The following is a 17,091-nucleotide window of genomic DNA, read 5'->3' as shown; positions in this document are numbered from 1 at the left end:
CTAGTATACGATAGAGCGTATACCTTGTATTTGATCGTTGGCGTTCCTTGGATCTTAACATTCTTTGCGCTCTACGCCAATGCCCAAAGAGCTCTCTGACCTAGATGTCTAGATCTTTTATACTAGAGCTCCTCGGTATCTTCTCTCTTTTAAGGTACATATAATATACGCGACCTCGCATTATCTTTATAAACAACCGTATTTACTATCACTAGGCCTATAAAGCTCTATAAAGGTTGGAGAGTATAAAAGTAAGAGGAAAGGTTCTTCGATTCGAGGAAAACTACATTGAACTTACGAACCAACTGCTTAACCTTTATACTCTTTTTAAGCGTTCTACGCTATAGAGAGTAGTCTAGACCCGAATACTAGATGCTAGCTACGTATAGAGTGGTCTCCGATACAATGTTAGTGTAAAAGCCCTCTACTATAGCGACGTTCTTTAAGTGGAGGTCTATAGTTCCTTTCCCCTACTCTCTATCCAATACTCCTTTTATAATGCGCTCTCCTTTTCCTAAAATAGGAAAAGTGGTAGTGCCTACTTCTATATAGTCATCGTCTCCTAATAGCACGAAGGTGCTAGGAACTAGGAGCTTCTTGTCGTTGACGATATATAGAGCAGTATAATTGTCGAGGAGAGTGCTTTGAGAGAGCTAGTAGATAATAGTAGTCGAGAATACGAGTAGGTAGTAAGCTCCCTCGCCTAGGAGGCTTAGGTCGATGATAGTATAGACGACCTTGTTAGGAGAAGCTGACCTAGAGTTCCCCTACTCTATAGAGCTAGAGCTATACCGCTTTTAGAGGCTCTTTCAAAGGGAATTCTACTTTAGTTCGTTGAGGCGCTCTCTAATCTCGGCAATCTATATTTTTAAGAGCTTATAGCGGCCCTTCTCTATCTTGGTAATTACCGTCTAGAGAAACTAGCACTCTACTAGCTTCCACCTATACTTGCTATTAGCCTTATAGGGGTATAAGTAGAGCCTTGAGCTACGAGAGCCTATACTATCTATAGAACTATTGCCTTGAGCTACTCCTAAAGAGGTAAATACGCTATAGCTAAGCCCTTTGGTAGCAGTGTTGTCGATCTAAATGCCGAGGCGAGCGCTTAGCTCTTCGAGAATAGGAATTGGGTGCCCCTAGGCCTTAAGTACCTCGATCTCAAAGAGCTAGTGACGAGCCTAGTCTAGGGCGATCTAGTGATCGACCGCCTCGATAAAGTATTTAGATACTTTAGGTCCAACTACTTTGGGGATGTCGAAGCTCTTTGTATATAGGTACACCTTGTTCTAAGAGTAGTACCATTTACGTAGGTTAATACCTGCTCTATACGCCTCTTATAGTACCGTTATATATTGTCGAGTAGCTAAATCTTCAACGAGAGCGTCGGAGGGCGTAAGCTATTTGCGGAGCTTGCGAATAAGAGCTTAGGGACTACTAAGTCTAACGTTCGAAATGACGATATATATAGCGTTAAGCAGAGGTCGATAAATAGAGCGTATAATCCACTAGAGGATAAACGAATGTAACTTTATCCTACTCTCCTAGATGGCTATAAGCATAAGGTATTCCTTATATATAGCTTCGAGCTTAGTAGCAACCTCTTGTTCGATAGGAGCTAGGGCTTGGCCTATAAGGATACCCAATTCCTTGGTATACTTCTTACAAAGCTCTTCGACTGCCTTATCCTCCGAGGGAACTTTCGGTCGCTTATCTTAAGGCTCGTTGGAAGTATTTGGATCGTATTCGTCCTAGATACTATTGCTCGTAGCTATAAGCTTGAGCTCTATAAACTACTCGGTCCAATCCACGTAGGACTGGAGCGTAATGGTTGAGCTACTCTCGATAGTCGTTATATTGAGGTATAGAGCGTAAGAAAAGGAGAGAGAGAGAGAGAGCTTACTATAGGTTACTAGCTATATACAATTATAGAGCGCCCAGGCTTATAACTGACACGCTATAGCGAGCTACGAGGTGTGGATACAACGGTAGGATCGTAGTAGAGCATCGGAATATAAAGAGAGAGTGCGTTGTTCTAGTACAAAGGAGAGCTAAAGACTGAACAGAGCGTGGTATATATACATCCAGGAGTGGGGAAGCCATGGCCAGTGCGCTGTGCCAAGCTCTGAGCCCCTTACCCCTGACGTGACATCATCAAAGATGAACCACCCACGGGTGAGAGCTCCGCGGTGAGACTGAGCGGGCAAAAGCAAGCCCAGCAACCGAGACTGGCAAGCAAAATACACGGGTATACATACTCAAAGCGGCTCCGCCGCGGCCCGACAACAGACGTCAGATCAATTCCCAGTCATTAAGTGATCGCCACCGTGCACTACGCTGTGATCCCCGCCATCCACAGCGCGTTGAGATGTGGTGTAACTGTGCTGACGCAGTGACAACGCGGGTTCCCGACGAAATATGTCATGTACCTGACGCCTCAAGCCACGAGGTTGGGTCCGAGCCAGTCGGAAAGGTCCTGGTCCCGAAGTTCGGCTGGCGGCGTGGACGGCCGCAGGGGAGATGTTTGTGTGACAGGTGCGGCGCTCTTGATGCCACACCACGCACTAACAATCATTCCGTAGTCGTGTAGTTTTGTTAACTCGGCGAGGAAGCGGCGGGAGGCGAATGACCGGTATTTTCAGGGGGTAAATGAGAGGGTCCTAGATGTGGCTGCGAAGGACATGGCCGTCGCCGTGCGGGCGGTTGATCAGCAGAGCAAGGAGCTTTGGAAGAGGAAGTATCCAGGAAGTGAGACGCAGCGTTGAGCGGGGAGAATCCCTGGGGACTTCCGAGCTCGTGAAGCGCGTTCCGAGTGATCCGGAGTGCTCAGTCCTTTTGGAGCTGATGTCATGGCTGAGCAGCCCGGCGGACGGAATTCGCTGTTCTGGTGGTGGCCGCTCGTGGCGCGGAGACTGCAATAAAAGCAAATAGTTAAAAGTGGTAGACACCTCGTGACTCTCCCGAGAAGCCAGCTTCTCCTCTCTTGCTCGTGACATGCACTCCAAGATCCCACCCAAGGCCTCACACCCGCAAGGTTCCGCGGCCCCCAACTGCGCAAGACATGGATGACCTGCCAACAATACTAGTAACATCGTGGATTTGTTGATTTGTAGCGCTTCCTGTGGCGTCCCATTGGCTAGGTCGCGTAGTTCCGCTCGCTACAAAATGTTGGTTCGAGTCACAGGGGCCGCCCCTGGGGGTTTGCATTTCTAATCACTCGCGGTTATATCTCTAAGGGAACGGCAGCGGAATCAAATTCTCTGGGAGGGCTTCCTTCCGGATGTATTCATACACAACCATCGTTATAGCCCCGCAATCATGACACATCACCACGAGGGTGTCGGGCAGCCATGCCGGCGTCTAATGCATATTTCGGCTCGCTGGGGGCCATGAACAGGATTCCAAGCTCCCGTTTGACAGGTTGAAGATCATTCCATCCTACCTACCCCTCATGCCAACAGGGATGGGATATCAGTCGAGCCTATCAGCATCCGTCGTGGATTGTGCTGTCCATCCCGTAGGATGGCGCAGCCTGCGATGGAGGAACGGGCGGTGGTTTCGTTGCCTCATTACGGAGTATACTATTGGCAATGCGGCGTGTCGATTGCATAGAGTGACGGCCTAGCTAGCGACTGCGCGCAGTGCGCATAAGAAGTATATGTATCGCCCCATTCTCTCTCCTCACTCCCGGTGGAGGTTCTGCTTCCCAAGTCTCGTTGAATCAGACAGTCTCCAACCCGTCAAAGCATCCAATATGGCAAGCACACCGAACCCGCCCAAGCCCATCGTCGTGTGGATCACCCGTAAGTTCTCCATGTTTAAGAACAGAACCTGCTTCAGATGCCCAGACCATTTTGCTGACCGCAGAGCAGCTCCGGGACCAAACTCCTGGAAGGTTGGTAACATAAGAAAATCCAACGCTGCAACCGGGCACGCTCGACATCGAGCCTGCGCCAGCCGACCAGACTGAAAACAAGCCACGCTCCCCGTCACACTAACCACAACGGTAAACTCGCAGGTGATCGTGGTCCTGGAAGAGCTCTCGCTCAACTACAGGATCCACTCCTTCCGCTTCGACGACGTCAAGAAGCCGCCCTTCATCGACATCAACCCGAACGGGCGCGTGCCGGCCATCGAGGACCCCAACACGGGCATCACGCTGTGGGAGTCGGGCGCGATCCTGCAGTACCTGATCGAGGTGTACGACGGCGCGGCGCACCGGCTGTCCTACACGGGCCTCGCCGAGCGCCACCTCTGCAACCAGTGGCTGCACTTCCAGATGAGCGGGCAGGGCCCCTACTTCGGGCAGGCCGGCTGGTTCCAGCACCTGCACGCGGAGAAGATCCCGTCGGCGATCGCGCGGTACACGGCCGAGATCCGGCGCGTGCTGGGCGTGCTGGACGGCGTGCTGGCCAAGAAGGCCAAGGCGGAGGGCAAAGCCGAAGGCAGCGCGGTGTGGCTGGTGGGCGACAAGATGACGTTTGTCGACCTGGCGTTCCTGCCGTGGAACTTCCGGCTCGCCGAGGTGCTGGTGCAGAGCTGGGACGAGGTCTGGGCCGGCCTGCCGCACGTCCGCGCCTGGCACGAGCGCATGGTCGAGCTGCCCTCGTGGAAGCGCTCCATGGAGCACCGCGCCCGCCTCATGGACGAGCAGGGCCTGCAGTGGAACGGCGTGCCCAAGGGCATCGAGACGTTCACCGAGTACGAGGAGAAGATTGCCAGGGGTGAGGATACCACTGCGTTGGGGAAGTGAGCGGTGGGTGGGCAGTAAAATAGGTGACAGTCACGGATGACAGCGAGCGAATGCTTGGTTTTCACATTAACGGAAGACCAAGCGCCCTGAGCACAGCGGTTAAACAGAGCAAAAAAAAAAAAAAAAAAAAAAAAACTTTGTTACAGCAAGCGAAATATTGTGAGGTACGCAGTCCTAGCCAGGCTAGGCATCTACGTGAGAGACATCGGGGTGACCGAATTCACTTCGAAAAGAAATCCTTACGCCCTGGTCGCACTCTGTGCTCTCTCCACTCCCACTCACTGCAGATTCACAAACAACCCGCCATCCACCAGCAGCTGCGCCCCCGTCACATACCCGCTCAGCTCATCACACGCCAAAAACACCGCCGGGCCGCCTAGATCCTCCGGCACGCCGGTCCTGCCCAGCGGTATCCTCCCCTCCATGTATGCCCTCTTGCGCTCATCCGCCAGGTCCTGCTCATTCAACTGCGTCTTGATCGTCCCCGGCAGCAGCGCATTGCAGCGGATATTATACCTCCCCAGCGCGACGGCGGCGCTCTGCATGAGGCTGGTGACCCCGGCCTTGGTGGGGGTGTAGTGGGCCTGCTCGCCGCCGCCGACGAGGGCGGAGATGGACGAAATACCGATGATGGAGCCGCCGGGCGGGTCCTGGCCGCGGGCCATCTGGCGGGCGGCGGCCTGGACGACGTAGAAGGCGCCGTCGAGGTTGGTGCGGACCGTGTTGGCGAACAGGTCGGCCGGCGTGTCGAGGAAGGCGGCGAACGTGCAGATGCCCGCGTTGCTGACGCAGATGTCGAGCCGCGACGCGCCGAAGGTGGACAGCGCGAAGGACACCAGCGCAGGGCCCGTGGCCGGGTCGCGCACGTCGCCTGGCAGGTGGGCCAGCCGGCCCGTGCCGGTCGGGTTGGACTCGCGGAGGGCCGCCGCTTCGCTGAGGAGGGAGGCCAGGTGTGGCCGGTCTTTTTCCAGGTCTAGGTGGTTCACTGCCACGTCGCAGCCCTGGCGGAGGAAGGCCAGCGCGATGGCGCGGCCGATGCCGGTGGTGCCGCCGGTGATGATGGCCGTTTTGCCGAGGAGGAGGTTTGTTGGTGGCATGGTTGGAGGCACAAGGTCTGACCTGCTTGGGGTGGTGTGTGAGGTTGCGGTTGTGGTACCAAAAAGCTGCGCTTGTTCGGGGTGATCTGCGGGTGCGGATGGGGATGTGGGATGGTTGTTGCGGCAGTCACTCCCCCTTTTTTTGGTGTTGACCCAGGCTTGTCACCGAGTGAGGGGCTAGACCGTGGAGCAAATAGGGGCAGGGGTGGGCTGGAGCGGCCCGCGATCTTGCTTGACGTGGGAGTTTTTCTGGCAAATTTCCCGGCTGCTGCGCTGCTAGGCTGAAGCGTATATTCACTCAACTTACAAACCGCACTGGTATCAAAGCGTATGCCCCATCGAGTCAGTGGTTTCTTTCTGAATCCACCCAAGCCGTCGATGTGGTGCCAACCTAAATCTTCCCCACGCCGCCCCGGCTGAACGGCTCTTTGCGGCGGAGCATTTTGCCCCGCACCTCGGGGTTAAATTACAGCGAGGCCCGCCCCGCCAGGCCAGCCCGGCAGCAAACCGCGGCTCGGAACACACTGCGAGATGTGACAGAGAACACAGCAACAAAATTCAGAGCTGAAAACGACATGTGGAGTATCCAGTGGTGTTGTGACGTGTGAAAATGAAAAGAAATCGGAACGCGCTTGACAAGAACCAGGAAAGCGGGCTGAATGGGTGATGACGTCAGGGGCAGCCGGGGGAGCGCTGAGAATGCTGGGAGACCGACACTGAGATTGACACGCTGGGGTTGACATGCTGGGATTAACGGACAAAGTGACAAAACTAACCCTGACACTCTAATGTGCTCTATACTCCTGTTGCAGATCATGCGCTGGAGAGACTGACATCCTTTACCCCCTCCGTCACACCCTCGCTCGTCCCGTTCTCCGCCGGCGCCGGCTCCTCGGGCTTGCCGTTCGGCGGGCTGAGCGAGTTCGTCGGCAGCGTCAACAACGCGGCGCCAGGAATCAGTTTGGCCCTCGCCGCGGGGTTCAGCGTCAGGCCGAAGCCCGGCTTGTCCAGGTCCGCGGTGGTCAGGAAGCCCTTCGTCGGGATCGGCTCGTCGAGGAAGAGGTCGCCGAAGACGGGCAGCACGCTCTTGCCGTCGGGCGAGTTGGCCAGGTACTCCTGGAACGGCGTGTTGGGCTGGCTGATGACGAAGTGGTAGCTGTAGGGGCCGCTGGCGTGCGGCACCACGGGGATGTCGTAGGCGGCCGCCATGGCCGCCACCTTGAGCAGCTCGGTCAGGCCGCCGAGCCACATGACGTCCGGCTGGATGATGTCGAGGTTGCGGCCCTCGATCAGCTTGCGGAAGCCGTACCGCGAGTACTCGTGCTCGCCCGTGGTGAACTTGAGGGTCGGGTGCGCCCGCTTGATCTGCTGGAAGCCGTCCGTGTCGTCGGGCGTGAGGCACTCCTCCCACCAGTTGACGTTGAGGTCCTCGCACGCCTTGGCGATCTCGATCGTGTACGGCACGTTCAGCGACATGTAGCAGTCCACCATGAGCGGGAAGTCGGGCCCGACCGACTCGCGGTGCTTGCGCAGGAACTCGACGTTCTTCTTGAGGCCCGCGTGGCCCTCCTCGGGGCAGTACGGCAGCGGCACCTTGGCGCCCCAGAAGCCCATGGCCTTGGCAGCGGCGGGCTCGGGCCCGGTGCAGTAGAAGTCGATGCGGTCCTTGGTGTTGCCGCCGATGAGCTTGTACACGGGCTCGCCGCGGATCTTGCCGACCAGATCCCAGAGCGCGAGGTCGATGACGGAGATGACGGCGACGGGGAGGCCCTTTCGCCCGTAGAACATGGATGCGCGGTACATCTGCTCGAAGAGGTGGTTCGTGTTCCGCGGGTCGGCGCCGATCAGGAAGCGCTCGAAGTGCTGATGGACGAGCCAGCACGCCGGCGGGCCTGGCCCGAGTCAGCAGGGATCGATCGAGTAGGGCATTGGCGCCTGTCGGCGGTTGCATGACTGACCGCCAAAGCCGGTAGCGAAGCCGACGGTGCCATCGGTCGCCTCAATCTCGACAAAGAACGAGCCCAGCACGTTGATGCCCCAGCTCGTCCGAGATGCCCTGTACTTCTCCCATCGGGAGCACGGCGTGGAAATGGGCGAGTCGATCAGCCTGCGCGGTTAGCGACGACCAGCAGTAGCAGCAGCAACAGCAGCGGCACTTACCAATGACCCCCTTCCACATTGTGGTAATCACCGCCTTGAAGCTGTGCGTAAGCAAGCGCCCGTACGTGAGGTGAGCCTGTGAGCCTGTCACACACGCACCTGACCCGACGCCTCCGATCACATAGGACCTGACGGCCTTGATGGTTGGGAACGCTCGCGCCGCAGCCATTGTCCGAGGAGCAGGGAGTACGGCTCAGTCAACACGGGTGTTAAGTTGGGTCGTCGGCTAGTGGCCGAGATATCCGGTCTGGCAAACGACCGCAAGGATGCCCGATCTGGGAACGACGGTGACCGTATAGGTAGGAGGTAGGTTAAGGAGGCGGGCCCTTTTCCCCTTTGAAGCGTGCTTGTCAGTCGAGGGGTGTGGGGCTGTAGCGGGTGTCGAGTAGGAGTCGGGCGGTAATATCCCGACGATGGAGCATCCACGGGCCCATGCTCGTTCGGGGTCGACTTGGTGTGGTGTCAGCGCCAGCCCGGGAGCTCGTCCTGTCGGGCGAGCTGGATTCGTCGCCCCCAGCAGGCAGCCCAGCCAACCCCACCTCCTGCTAGTATAGATTGGCCCGCTGCGGGCGCCGCTCCCCGGGGGCTACTTAAGTGGATGCCGGAGGTCGGGTGACCGCGGCTGAGGTACTCCCCATTGATGAATTGAAGCGCGAACTCATGTCCGTTGCTTGGACCTGACGCTAGTGAACGGCCCGACCAGCCATGCCTAAGGTGCCTTAGTGTATGTACGCTGAGAGTAAGACAGAAGTTTTCTGGAAGAACCGGTGCTCCGGCGCTTGACGATGGTTTCAGCGTCCACAGACGCAAGCGTTCGGAAGTGCATCGCTGCGCGGGCGGCTGCATGCAAGCATTCGCTGCATGACTGTCTCCAGCGCTGTCAACTGGAGCAGCCGAATTCTCTGATTGATCGGACAGCCGCACCTGTCAACTTCGTCAGCAGAAGCTTTGATGGAGACCAACTCCAGCTCGACAACTGGCGGCACCTGGCTCGTGCAACCGGGGTCCCCGCATTCTGCCCGTAATCCGGCCCTGAAATTTCGCTTCTCTCACACACTGGGCGCGCATCCCCAGAACATCCCCAGAAACCCGGAGTGAAGCACGGGCCACGCAAACCTGACCTGCGTGGTAGCTGGGTGGATGGACTTCGGCCCGTGGGAGTCGGGCGCACTTGCACCGCGATAAAACGGCCGAGGTCTCTCCACCGGCGACCGGCCATCTCGCTGCTCTACTCAACATTACCCCGAACCGCTCCACGGCGCATCCGCTGCCACGCTACCACGCTGCATGCCACGCGCTGGCAACCATTGGCCGTTTGGAAAGCGAAACACACCCTTTGCGTAGCTGCACGTGCCATTTGGGCCACAATAAGCGCGAAATACGCAGTACACGCAGCAGAGCAGGGCCAGTTCGGCTCGGATCCGGCTGGTCTCGCTGGCGCTCCACCCACCCCCGCCTCCGTCCTCCAACGTCTCACGCGACGCCCTTGTCGCGTGGTGATCGCCGACGCGGCCGGCGGGCTGTCGCCGTGGGAGCGCTCCAGTCACGATGCAGGCCCAGCCTCCCCGAACCAACAACGGCCATCCATTGCCGACGTCGCCGCCGCCGCATCATGCGCACGCCGACCCCGCAGACAGCGACGACGGCGCCCAGCATAGCGGCGACGACGTCGACAACGACGACGACCCGCACGAGGTGGCTCGCCTCGGCAAGCGAAAACGGCCCATCTCCGTGTCGTAAGTCCTTGCAGCCGCTCTTGCCCAGATCAGCCGTTGCTCTCGCTTTCCCTTCTGCCGTTCGGTCAAGTCAATGCTGTGGCCAAGGAAGGTGCTGATGCTGCCGCGCCAGGTGTGAGCTGTGCAAGCAGCGGAAAGTAGGCCGGCCTTTTCCGCCACCAACAACTCCCGATTGGCTTCGTTCAATAAATCGACTGACCGGCGCAGGTAAAATGCGACCGTGGCCAGCCATCGTGTGGGTGGTGCACCCGCAATGGCGCGCTGTGCGAGTACAAGGAGCGGAAGAAGCCCGGGCTCCGCGCCGGCTATGGCCGCGAGCTTGAGCAGCGGTTGGACAAACTGGAAGAGAAGATTCGGGTACACTCCGAGATCCTGCAGACGTTGACCTCCAACAACAGCCCGGCGAGCGGCGGCAGCACCCTGACGAACCATCCTGTTGCCCCGAGCGTCAAGGGGAGCAATCCCAGCTTGCCGAGTGATCACGGCACGCCGAGGGAGACCATCCCGTCCATATTCTCACGGCCCGGCCACGACACGATACGCACCCCCCAGGCCGAGACGGCGCTTTTCCTGCAAAAACCGTCGACGTCGCTCGACTTCGGCTTGTCCGAGAGTTTCCAAGCCGTTGCTGGCATATCGCCCCAGGCCCACCACATGCAGCCGGGAATGCAGCCCAGCGCCGCCGCTCAGGAGTACTTCGGGACGAGCAACGCCGCCCACCAGCTGCATTCGCCCTCTGCGGCAACGCATAACTCGGGGCCGATACCGTCGGAACAAGAGCTGCCGCCGTACGACTTGCTGTACGCGCTGGTCGACCTCTACTTCAAGCACGTCAACACGTGGTGTCCGATCCTCCACCGCAAGACCACGCTCGACTCGCTGTTTGGCCCGTCCGTGATCGACGAGGAGGACAAGATCCTGCTGCACGCCATCGTCGCCACCGCCCTGCGCTTCTCGACCGACGTGCGCCTGACCGAGGACAGCCGGCAGCGCTACCACGACGCCTCCAAGCAGCGCGTGCTGCTCTACGGCATGGAACACCTGTCGGTCAAGTCGTTGCAGGCGCTCGTCATCCTCGCGCTGGATCTGTGCGGAAGCAGCAACGGCCCGCCGGGATGGAACATCATGGCCCTCATCACGCGGGCCGTGGTACAGCTCGGCCTCGCCGTGGAGAGCAACTCGTTCTCGGTGGCGCCGGGCTACACGTCCATCTACACGCTGCGCGCCATGATCCTCCCCGAGCCGCGCGACTTCATCGAGGAGGAGTCGCGGCGGCGCCTGTTCTGGATGGTGTACCTGCTCGACCGATACGCCACCATCGCGACGGCCTTCGATTTTGGCATCGACGACCGCGAGATCGACCGCATGCTGCCGTGCCGCGACGACTTGTGGATGAAGAACCAGAAGGTCGAGACGCGCTGGTTCCGCGCCGACGACGGCAAGCCGGGCAGCCTCTGCGGCGGGGGCGCGTCGTCCTCTTCCGAGCACGAGGTCGACAAGCCCGAGAACCTCGGCGCGTTCAGCTACTACATCGAGATCCTCGGCATCCTCTCCAAGATCCACAAGTTCCTCAAGGAGCCGGTCGACATCAGCTCGCTCTCCGACGTCGAGACCTGGCAGCTGCGCTACAAGGAGCTCGACAACATGCTCGCGGCCTGGAAGTTCGGCCTGCCCGGCGAGTACGGCAACATGGCCAAGCTGTTCCAGCCGGCGTCGGCCAAGACGCTCAACTGCGGCTGGGTCATGCTGCACGCGACCTACCACACGGCCGTCATCCGGCTGCACTCGTCGGCCGCCTACCCGACGGCGCGCTCGCCCATCTTCACGCCCAGCTACTCGGCCAGCCAGCGCTGCCACGCGGCGGTCGAGAACATCGCGGCCCTGTGCGAGTTCGTCGTCGCCAACAACAACATGCTGGTCAAGCTCGGCCCGCCCTTCGCCTTCACCCTGTGGGTCGCCGCCCGCGTGCTGCTCGTGCACGGCAGCACCGTCGAGCGCAAGCTCAGCCCCCAGATCGCCGCCTTCGTCGACACCCTGCGCGACATGGGCCGCTACTGGCCCGTCGCCGCCCGCTACTGCGGCCTGCTCAGCCGCGTCCTCGACGAGCACCGCGAGAGCGAGCGCCACGGCCCCGCCGCCGAGAACCCCCCTAGCGTCCGCATCCTCGCCGACATGCGCCGCACCGCCTTCGACCTCGACTTCCTCATCAGCCGCCAGCCCAGGCACGTCCCGCCGCTGCTTGCGGGGGCCGCCAACGGGGGGAGCAATAATAATGGTGGCGGCGGTGGAGGAGGGGCTGGGACTGCAACTGGAAGTGGTGGTGGTGGTAGTGGTGGTGGTGGTGGCGGGATCATTAGCGGGTGGCAGAGCCGGCTGGCCAGCGCCACGCCCGCGTCGCGGACGCCCGCGCCGAACGAGCTCGAGTACCTGGACGTGTTTGACTTCTTCAACGTGCCCCGGCTGGCGGTCGGTCCGGCGATGGCGGCGGCGGCGGCGGGGGTCTCGGGCGGCGGCGGCGCGGACGGCGGGAATGGCGCCGATGCTGGCGCCGGCGGCGCGGTCATGGCTGGCGAGTTTAATATCACTGACTTCATGGTGGATGCGAATCGGGACTGGCTGTTCCAGCAGGGCGAGTCGAAATTTTTGGGCTGATGTACATGTATTTATACTTTTTATATGATGTGTGGGAGCGGGAACTGGAGTTTAGGGGCTGGGAAACGTGTCTGGGAAGCGAACATTACGATATGATATCCTTGGTTACGGGTAGGGCGTTCAAATATATCAAAATGGTGGGCATGGCCAGCGGGAAGTGCGGCTTGGAGCCTGCCGTGGGAGGCCAAAACAAGGACCTAACCTTGACTGGTGTTGGTAGGCAGATATATATACCTGTAATCTGGGGAGGGGTTCCGGGGAACTCGTTGCCGCGGGCCAGATGTCGTGAAGCCGACCGAACGCAAGGTCAGTCCAACAACCCATTCATTAGATAATCTTATGCCGCGTAGGAGGGAACGTTGGGCAGGAGAGCTCACCGGACCTATTTCCGTTCTGGAGTCTCGGTCCCGTTCACCAGGAGGATGCCACAGGTTTCCGGTGTTGCCGGTTTGCCGGGTTAGCTACCATCGTGCTGTGGTGTTGTACCGTCCGAGTCCGTCTTCAATTCTCACCCGAATGCCCCAAATCCTGTGACAATGGCAGTACACTTGTAAAGGAGCATGTAACGTATCACGGGCCATCTAGGCCCTCAGTCAGTGTAGCTGGTTTGCCACTTGGTGGTATAAGTTAAGGAGTCCCGTTTCGTGAACTGCGATGTTGACGAGAAACAATATCAAGAGCCACAACAAGCATGTCCTAATGACGCTCGAGTCTCGAAGCCTTTTTTCAGTACAAGGGGCTCGAATACCGGGGAAGGAAGGGGGCCATGGCTCATCGTCCCATGACGGAGCCGTGACCCCTTAAATGCACTATGCAGTGCATCTCGGCCATGTTGGAATGGTTCTTGCCAAAAGCCGATCCTGTTCCTTTTTCTTGGATACACTCGATACGTCCGGCACGTCTGCTTCCGCAGACATCCTGCTGAAAATACTGCTGCTTTTGAGCCCAGCTTCGAGTCTTCGACCTGTTCGGATATGCCTCGGATGGTCCCGTGCTCGAAACCGTCTACCGCCTGCGCCGCTGCTGATGATTTACTTTCCCAGCTACGGCAAGATCTGCGCCAGTTGGCTTGCTCACAGGAACTATCTGCCTCCGCAACCATGCCAACAGTTTTCAACCGCCGTCAAACCGGTCTGAGCTATCAACACCAGCTGCGACGGACGCTCGACGGAATCCATCGTCATTGGCCCAGTACACAAAAGGATCGATGGCCGCCGACTCGACGGCCCCGAACGGCCCCGATAGTTTGGCAGGTCTGTTTCGATGCATTGCGCGTTCACCGCAGATCTGGGTTTGCGGCAAGTGCTGAAATGCTACATTCGGATTAGCCGTGATTAGAATGTTTGGGCCAAACCAGCCCAGACACTCTGCACCCCAAATTCATTCCGCTGAGCGCGCAGATGATGGTAGGACAATGGCGTTGCGGTGCTCACGATTGGGCGTCGTCGGTCCCGGTTCCTAACCACCTTCCCGGATGAGAAGGCTGATGACACGCTACAGCGAGCTGCGAGGTGTGGATACAACGGTGGGATCGTAGTAGAGCATCGGAATGCAAAGAGAGTACGTTGTTTTAGTACAAAGGAGAGCTAAAGACTGAACAAAGCGTGGTATATATATATCTAGGAGTAGGGAACCATGGCCAGTGCGCTATACTAAGCTCTAAGCCCCTTACCCTTAACGTGACATACCCCCTAGTTGTTCAACAGAGCGCCTAAATACGTGCGAGTTGAACAACTGAACTACGAAAAAAACTAAAATATAGGAAATCCTTATAAATAGTAGGTTATATAGGAGTAGGTTATATAAAGCTATAAGAAATTCTAAAGCGCGATTCTAGCTAATTAGAGCGCTTAGATCTAAGGGAGGTATAAATTCTTGCCTATAGAAGCTCAAGCTTCCTTCTTCCTATATATATCCTCTTATTTACGTATATAGTAGCTACTACCACTACTATTTCTAGTTCTCTAAAGCGTATAAGACCACTATACCTCTATACTTTAATATCTTCTTAGATAAATTGCCTATACTTTCGCCTACCCTTTCAAAGAAGGGTAACAGTGCTAAAGAGCTTATAGTAGAACCTACTACCTTATATACCGCTTCTAAAGAGCCTACTACGCCTTCTTCTAACTAGTACTATAGTCCCCTAGTCAAGTAAATTATATGCTCTTCCTTCTAGCTCACTACTATATTGCCCTAATATACTTTCTAGTTATATACTACAAATGACTATAGAGTATAAGATCCTATACCTAGGTTATATATATACCGCTTTTGTAGGCTCCTACAATAGAACCTACTATAACTATAATAGCTATAGCGTATACTACTAGTACTATAAATGCTTTAACTATAGCTATAAGCCGATCCTACCTACTACTATAGAGAAGGTATAAGCTCTAACTATAGCTATTAACGACTTCGACTAGAAGGTAAGTCTCTACTATCTACTACTCTATACCCTTTATCTAACACCGAATAGGCTATAAAGAAGATTTATCCTATACTTCGTATACTTTTAAACGATCTCTAAAAGGTCGAGGAGGAGGGAGAGTAGAAGGATATAGATATAGTAGAGCTAGTAGAGAAGTAGCCTTAGCAATAGGTATAGAAGTAAGCGTAGAAGGTCCTTATAGTCGCCTAGGGTAGAGCCCTAGATAACCCCCTTGGTTTTACGTCTATAGCGTTAACAAAGAGTGAGGCGTAGAAGGTACTCTCTAAGTAGGTAGAGAGCGACAAATTGGTTAATAACTAGGAACTAGAGTAGGTTGTTGTATAGACAATGGAGCTAGTAGAGCGGTTAGAGATATAGGCGAGGATCCTTCGGCTTTAGGGAAGGTAGCAATAATAGAGCTTATTAATTGCTAAAATATATAGGGCGAAAGTATAGAATAGCAGTAGTAGATAGTCCTTATAAAGAAGATAGTTGACTCTCCTACTCTTTTTTTACCTAATATATATCTTAAAGGTTTAATAGAGTATAGAAGTACTCGAACTTCTACTTTAAAAGCTATTTCGTTAAACCGTCTATAGGTATCTATATAGTAGAGAGGTAGAGTATATCGAACTACTTATTCTAATACTCCTAGCGAAGCTATATATTATAAATATCTATATAGCGTAGACGAGTATTAATCCTTGTATACTCTCCTACTATAAGCTAAATCGTTTACTAATTATTATAGAAGATCCTTTAAAGCTCTCTAATCTTGAACGTAAAGTCCCTAAATAAACGCTTTAGAGCAATTGTCTTAGCTACAGTAAGCGATAAAGCTTTCAACTCCGCCTTAGTAGAAGATATAGTAACAGTATCTTGCTATATAGTCTTCTAAGAGATCAACCTTCTAAAGAGTATTATAATATAGCCCTATAAAGAGCGTTATATATCTAGGTTATCGCTATATAATACGTTGGATATAATCTAGAGCACCTAGTAAACGCTCTTACCCCTATACTATATACTAAAGAAGTATATAGTATATAAATACTAAATAACTTGTTTCGCTACTTTAATATACTCTAGTCCTAGATTCGTTAGAAACTAAGAGAGCTTTACAACTATAAACGTAACGTCTAGTTGGATTATAACTATAGAGTAGATGATCGAGCCTATAAGCTCTTAATATAGTTTAACCTACTTAGAGGACACTTCTTTTTCGAACTTACAAAGCTCCTTTGTAAAAAGAGAGATTGCTAAAGCGTTTATAATATTAGAGAGACTATACTTCTTTATAATCTTCTTAATATACTAGTTGTATATAAGCTAGATTTTATACGCTCTATAGTTATAGATAACCCTAATCCTAAGGAAGTGCTCAACATCGCTTTACTTATATACCTTGTACTTCGCTTTAATACCCTTTATAATACGCTCTATAGCTATAGCGTTATTTCGATAGTAAACTACTAAGAAGTCGTCGATATAGAAGATAAGATTATCTTCTTCTTAGGGTTGAGGAATAGGCAAGGTTCTTCTATAGAGGGTTATAAGCCAAGCTCTTTAAAAGCATTGTAAAACTTATTATACTATAGGAGCAGCGAGTCCTTTAGCCTATAGAGAGCCTTCAAAAGCTCTATACAAATCCCTAGTTTCTTAAATTCGTCTAGAAGCTTATAAGTCACCTACTCTATATCTAGCTTTCTTACGTTTAAGAACATCTACTTAATATTGAACTACTTTACTTCGAGGTTAAAGTATATTATAAGCGCTATAACAGTATAAAAAGAGTGTATAACGAGGGTAGCTATATATATATTTACAATATTACTAGTGTTTTATAGATCGCTTTGTATATAGATATATACTTTGCACTTCTTAAGGTTGCTATCCTTATTAAGCTTATAGTCGAACACTTATTTCAGGGGTAGAGGCTACGTTTTGATATACTTTCGCTTAATCTCTTACTATATTCCCTTGCTTATTAGATTACGGATCTCCTTATATATAGCCACCTTAAACTCCTTCCTATACTTATAGTTCTCTAAGTCTCTCTAGCTCTTTGGAAGAGGGGGGAGCTTAGTGTTATAATATATCGTTGGCATCTAACTAGCAACAATAGCAAACACTATATATAGGGTTTAGAACGACTCTAGGAAGAGCGTCTCAATACCCTCCTAAGACGTAGGGAAGAGCGTCTCGTTGCTATTATAGGCTTCCTAGGGAGTAAGATCTAGGTGATCAGTCTAGAACCTCAAC

At 54.2% G+C, this 17,091-nt stretch overlaps 4 protein-coding genes across 4 annotated transcripts; 2 read left to right on the top strand and 2 right to left on the bottom strand.

The window, feature by feature from the left end:
* Window positions 1-3,751: 3,751 nt before the first annotated feature.
* Window positions 3,752-4,750, top strand: THITE_2142541 (uncharacterized protein; the record flags this gene model as incomplete). Its single annotated transcript, XM_003650995.1, has 3 exons — window positions 3,752-3,800; window positions 3,870-3,892; window positions 4,016-4,750. 3 exons carry the CDS (start codon window positions 3,752-3,754, stop codon window positions 4,748-4,750), a joined length of 807 nt encoding a protein of 268 aa, XP_003651043.1.
* An 83-nt stretch (window positions 4,751-4,833) lies between these two features.
* Window positions 4,834-6,080, bottom strand: THITE_2111000 (uncharacterized protein). Its single transcript, XM_003650994.1, has one exon. The coding sequence runs from the start codon at window positions 5,845-5,847 to the stop codon at window positions 5,029-5,031; it is 819 nt and encodes a 272-aa protein (XP_003651042.1). The 5' UTR covers window positions 5,848-6,080; the 3' UTR covers window positions 4,834-5,028.
* THITE_2110998 (uncharacterized protein) lies at window positions 6,043-8,192 on the bottom strand. Its single transcript, XM_003650993.1, has 4 exons — window positions 8,107-8,192; window positions 8,008-8,041; window positions 6,239-7,954; window positions 6,043-6,162 (listed from the first exon to the last, which is right to left on the bottom strand). Exon 3 carries the CDS (start codon window positions 7,648-7,650, stop codon window positions 6,661-6,663), a length of 990 nt encoding a protein of 329 aa, XP_003651041.1. The 5' UTR covers window positions 7,651-7,954; window positions 8,008-8,041; window positions 8,107-8,192; the 3' UTR covers window positions 6,043-6,162; window positions 6,239-6,660.
* A 2,149-nt stretch (window positions 8,193-10,341) lies between these two features.
* Window positions 10,342-12,460, top strand: THITE_2110996 (uncharacterized protein). The gene has a single exon (XM_003650992.1). The coding sequence runs from the start codon at window positions 10,398-10,400 to the stop codon at window positions 12,393-12,395; it is 1,998 nt and encodes a 665-aa protein (XP_003651040.1). The 5' UTR covers window positions 10,342-10,397; the 3' UTR covers window positions 12,396-12,460.
* Window positions 12,461-17,091: the final 4,631 nt, after the last annotated feature.

The sequence above is a fragment of the Thermothielavioides terrestris genome, chromosome 1 (genome assembly GCF_000226115.1).
Source record: "Thermothielavioides terrestris NRRL 8126 chromosome 1, complete sequence".
In the NCBI taxonomy this organism is placed as follows: domain Eukaryota; kingdom Fungi; phylum Ascomycota; class Sordariomycetes; order Sordariales; family Chaetomiaceae; genus Thermothielavioides; species Thermothielavioides terrestris.
This window is presented reverse-complemented; position numbering and strand designations above follow the sequence as displayed.